The sequence below is a fragment of the Cebus imitator genome, unplaced genomic scaffold, assembly GCF_001604975.1.
Source record: "Cebus imitator isolate Cc_AM_T3 unplaced genomic scaffold, Cebus_imitator-1.0 Scaffold485, whole genome shotgun sequence".
NCBI classification, from domain to species: Eukaryota; Metazoa; Chordata; class Mammalia; order Primates; family Cebidae; genus Cebus; species Cebus imitator.
This window is the reverse complement of record NW_016107800.1, coordinates 1,502,438-1,507,758: the sequence shown is the minus strand read 5'-3', so window position 1 is coordinate 1,507,758 and position 5,321 is coordinate 1,502,438. Positions and strand designations below refer to the sequence as shown.

The 5,321-nt window shown below is 39.7% G+C and overlaps 1 protein-coding gene across 1 annotated transcript in view; it reads right to left on the bottom strand.

Annotated features, from left to right (window-relative positions):
• The window catches only part of MTFMT (mitochondrial methionyl-tRNA formyltransferase), a 26,414-nt gene that overhangs the window by 13,414 nt on the left and 7,679 nt on the right, over nt 1-5,321 (bottom strand). Inside the window, exons 3-5 of the mRNA XM_017513049.2 lie at nt 4,903-5,025; nt 2,496-2,598; nt 742-817 (exon numbers count right to left, since the gene is read on the bottom strand). Of these exons, the coding sequence (XP_017368538.1) occupies nt 742-817; nt 2,496-2,598; nt 4,903-5,025 (302 nt within the window). The remainder of the gene's footprint in view (nt 1-741; nt 818-2,495; nt 2,599-4,902; nt 5,026-5,321) is intronic.

Genomic DNA, 5,321 nt, shown 5'->3' with positions numbered 1-5,321 from the left:
AAAAAAGAAAAAAAGAAAAAAAACAAATGTCACTGAAACATACTCTTTCCAAAAGCTTTAAGCCTGAGTCCAGTTAAACCTTTAGAACTAATTATAGGAAATATAAGAGATAGGGAACAAGTAAAACAACACTGGAAGAAAACAAACAAATAACTGGCCTGGTCTCTTCAAAAAGTCAATGACAGAGCGAGGAAAAAAAGAGGAATTTTTTAAATACTAAAGAGACATAACAACTAATTACAACTAAATCCTAGTTGGAAAAATAAAACTATAAATTTGCAGACAATTAGGAACACTTAAATATGGACTGAACACTGGATGCTATTAGGAAATTCTTCATTTTTCTTAGGAAAGGCACACTAAACTGCCTAGAGATGAAAGATCATGATTCCAAGTGAGTAAGCAAAATTTTAAATACATATAACTAAATACATACGAAGAAAGAAAATATGGAAAACATTAATAATTGTTGACTCGGGGCTAAACTGGTATTTATTATACCAGTCTATTTATTTCTATTTAATATTTTCAAACTAAAAAAACTGGAAAAAAATGCTCAATCCTTCATAAGGCTATATGCTAAGAGTTTCCACCATTCTTCGGAAAAGCACACAAAAGTGGGCACTCAAACTTTACTCAAAATTATGGGAAAAGCACAGCTAAGAAGTCAGAATGTTCAGATGCTATAGTGACATGCAGAACCTTTAGAAAGATGTGAGAGTCTCTGTAGTCTTCACTTACCATAAGTTGCCCCCTCTGTTGGCTGCTGTCTTCCAGCATTCAGACTTTCAGGCAAATTTTTCAAAACTGAAATGAGCTACAAAAAAAAAGAATGTGATACGTTAAAAATGAACAGAAGAACAAAAGCAGAAACACATTAAATTCAGTACTATGAAATAACCTATAACTTTCTTATCTTTTTCTCAAATTAAAAAAAAATTTTCTTTACTATTGGCTCATCAAGGCTGAACCTATAACTTTAAAAGAACTACATGGCAGGGTAAGGTAATACATTGGCTTAAGTTGTGAGGACAGGTGTCTACTTAGGGAAACCTCAGCAGAGATTCTGCTCTCTGCAGAGTACAGGTCATTGAATCACTTCTAGAGAATGCTGTGGAAGCTCTGGCATCAGGATAGTGTGTGGCTATACACACTCTCACCCCATGGGTAAGAAGGCAGTGAAACCTCACAGGAGAACGTACTATGGAGTTACCCAGCTCTGGGTTCAAATCCTAATTCCACCACTACCAGCTGTCTCATTGTGGAAAAGTTATTTACCTTGTCTCTGGACTTCAACGTCATCATCTGTGAAACAATCAACAGCAACAACTATCTCAAAGTTGGGAGGATAAAAAAAAAAAAAAAAGTCCATAGCTGGGCATGGTGGCTCACGCCTGTAATCCTAGCACTTTGGGAGGCCAAGGTGGGTGGATCACCTGAGGTCAGGAGTTCAAAACCAGCCTGGCCATCAGGGTGAAACCCCATCTTTAAAAAAAGAAAAAAAAAAAAACTCCGTAGAGTATCGAGAACAGTCTTTACAAGCCAATGCTGAATAAACAGCAGCCACCATTATAAGATCACTTGTTAGCCAAGTGCCTAGAATAAGAAATATCATCTATACAGGTGGGAAAAAACCTTATTCCATATGAAATTAACTCGTTCATATGGAAAATATAAATTTAACCATTACACATTTTCCCAGACTCTACTCATGCAGTTTCAATGAGCTATATATACAAATACAGAGAGAGAGGAAAGATCATCTACAGGTGGAATGGTCAGCAGAATTCCAGTACAAATGACTGGAAGCCGGGCACAGAAATGGAAGGAAAGCTAAGAGCCACTTAGGAAACTGCTGTTAGTTGATTCTGATGGGAATGCAAGGTATACACATGAAAGTGAGGAGAGTGAAACTGGGAAGAACAGTCTAAGGCCTCACTATGACATGTGGTAGGCAATGTAAGATCACCTGTTTCATTTGAAAGCCTTTATTCAGTACCTGCTCTTTGTAAATTCTCAAAGATGTATTTTTTTTTTTTTTTTTGAGACTGAGTTTCACTTATGTTACCCAGGCTGGAGTGCAATGGCGCGATCTTGGCTCACCGCAACCTCCGCCTCCCGGGTTCAGGCAATTCTCCTGCCTCAGCCTCCTGAGTAGCTGGGATTACAGGCACGTGCCACCATGCCCAGCTAATTTTTTGTAGTTTTAGTAGAGACGGGGTTTCACCATGTTGACCAGGATGGTCTCGATCTCTTGACCTCGTGATCCACCCGCCTCGGCCTCCCAAAGTGCTGGGATTACAGGCTTGAGCCACCGCGCCCGGCCCTTCAAAGATGTATATCAAATCACAAATGCCAGGCTAATTTTTAGGAAGCCAAAGATAGAAACTACTCTTTTTTGTTTTTAAGAAAATTAGAAGTCACAAAATTGTTCTTCTCATAACCACTTAGGAAACCCACTAAATAAGTAAAAGCAGTAGGGTATTGGAGAATACCATGTTGGCACCCAGTCTTGACAACACTGCTTCCAATTCCTTTGCAGTGCTCTTGGGTGGCACAGGAACAGTTTCTTGTTTGAGAATTGGGCCTACATCGAACCTAGCAAAAAATCAAAAGCAAATAATAACAATGATTACTATCTCCTGAATCACTGTCCACACACAGAAAGATACAAGCCAGGTACAGGGTCAGCATGCCTGCAGTCCCAGTTACTCAGGAGGCTGAGGCAGCAGGATCGCTTGATCCCTGAGTTTGAGACCGGCCTGGCCAATACAGCCAGCCCCTATCTCTTAAAAAATAAAAAAATAAAGATAGTTTATCACTGGCTATTAATTTGGCTGTCAGCCACTAGCAAGGGAGACAATGCCAGTTTGAAAGATGGGAGAACAAAATATGGCCTGTATTTAGATTCTAAGTTTGTTTTTCCTGAAGGAAAAAAAGGATACAGTTGCATATCAGGAATTTAATTACAATTACTGAAAAATTATACCATTAGTAACATTAAAAATTTCTATTTGTGTATGAAAAGCATAAGGCAAATAATTTATTTTCCATGGAAGTACAGTTAGGAAATTCATAATTATTTCTTTCCATAGTCCCTTCCTCGAAGGATAAGAGTTTTGCCTAGATTATCACCATGGTAGGTGGTAGGGCCAGAAGCGGTGGCTCACACCTGTAATCACAGCACTTTGGGAGGCCGAGACGGGCGGATCACTTGAGGTCAGGAGTTTGAGACCAGCCTGGCCAACAGGATGAAACCCCATCTTTATCAAAAATACGAAAAATTAGCTGGGCATGGTAGTACGTGCCTGTAGTCCCGGCTACTCAGGAGGCTGAGGCAGGAGAATCACTTGAACCAGGAGGCAGAGGTTGTAGTGAGCCAAGATCATTTCACTGCATTCCAGCCTGAGCCACAGATTGAGACTCCATCTTGAAAAAAAAAAAAAAACGAAATGCAAGTATTTGTATTCCCACAAGTCTGATATTTTACATCAAGCTCTGTAAACACTGGCCATAGGTTTTCATGAGAAATATGCTTTATCTAAAATTTTTTTTTTTTTGAGACGGAGTCTCGCTCTGTCGCCCAGGCTGGAGCACAGTGGTGCAGTCTTGGCTCACTGCAACCTCCGCCTCCTGGGTTCAAGTGACTCTCCTGCCTCAGCCTCTCAAGTAGCTGAGACTACAGGCACGTGCCACCATGCCTGGCTAATTTTTTGTATTTTTAGTAGAGACAGGGTTTCACCATGTTAACCAGGATGGTCGCGATCTTCTGACCTCGTGATCCGCCTTCCTTGGCCTCCCAAAGTGCTGGGATTACAGGCGTGAGCCACAGCGCCCGGCCTATTTAAATTTTTTAACTGTGTTTTTGTTAATTCTATTTCTAATCCAGAAGCTTTAATAAAATGTTTATTGTGAAAAATTGCAAACACCCACCAAAAGAGTGAACTGTCTAAGGAATCAACATATATACATCAGACATTTTTTTGAGACAGGTTCTTGCTCTGTTGCCCAGGCTGGAATGCGGTGGTGCAATCTTACCTCACTGCAGCCTAGCCTCCTAGGCTGAAGAGATTCTCTCACCTCAGCCTCTTGAGTAGCTCTGACTAGCTGGGACTATAGGTGTATACCAACACACCTGGCTAATTTTTTTTTATTTTTTTGTATGCTGCCCAGGCTGGTCTTGAACTCCTGGACTCAAGTGATACTCCCACCTCGGCCTCCCAAAGTGTCAGGATTACTGGTGTGAGCTACAATGCCTGGCTCAAATTTTAGAATTACCAAGGTTTCGCCGCTCTTGTCTCATCTACTCCCTCTCTTGTTTTCTGAAGTCAGTTAAAGCAAAGCCCAGACACCATGTTGTTCCTGTGAACTTGTGAATTATTCTTTTTTGAGGGGGAAATTAGGTGGTAACAGGCAAGGGACTGAAGAAACTGAAGTTTAAATAATTGTTTCTAGACTGCAGGTATGATAGGAAAAAAACGAATGTTTTAGGACAATTATATTGCATATTGATATACAATATATTCTTATTTCAGGTTCCAAAAAACTTTTGGCCATAGTTTAGAAACCATGGCCAGCAAAACCAAGATTCAAAACAATTAACATACAAAAATCCCATCTCTCATTTATACAGTGTCTTTTATAAAAAGTATTAATAATATAACTTATTTCAGTTGACAAATTACAATTTTCATATGGACTTTAAACAGATCCTGCATAAATACCAAAAGACATACGGTTTATGTTAAAAACCAGGAAAAAACAGAAAGGCTATAAAAGCAAAAGCAGCACTCCGGAGTCACAGAAATTAGGGAGTGCCACTCATTCATCCATTGTCCCCCAAACAGGCTGACATCAACATTTAAAATCACAAAAATCTCAAGAAAGGGAAATGTGTTCTACCTTTTGGGTCTAATTTGCATAATTGTGACTCCAGCAACTGGGTCTCCATGAAGCACTGTATGGATTATAGGGGCTGGGCCACGCCATCTCGGTAGGCAACTGGGATGGACATTCAGTATGCCACTGAGTTAGAAAATGCAGAAATTAGTAGTCAGTGGGCGTTACCACTTCATTACCACTACCTAAGCCATTACACTACTTTTCATTATGAAACTTTCCCAGAAATTCTGAAAACCCGACAGTTAAATCTAAGTCTTGTATCACCTGAAAGGAAAAAGGTTAAAGGTAAATTCATTCTCTTGCCATAAGAAACCAATGAAATTGAATTAAAAACAGAGCCAGAACAACTATTTGCTGTTCTAAAGATGTCCTACAAACGCCCAGGATGTCTGCGAGTTTTTAAATAAAATTTTAAAATG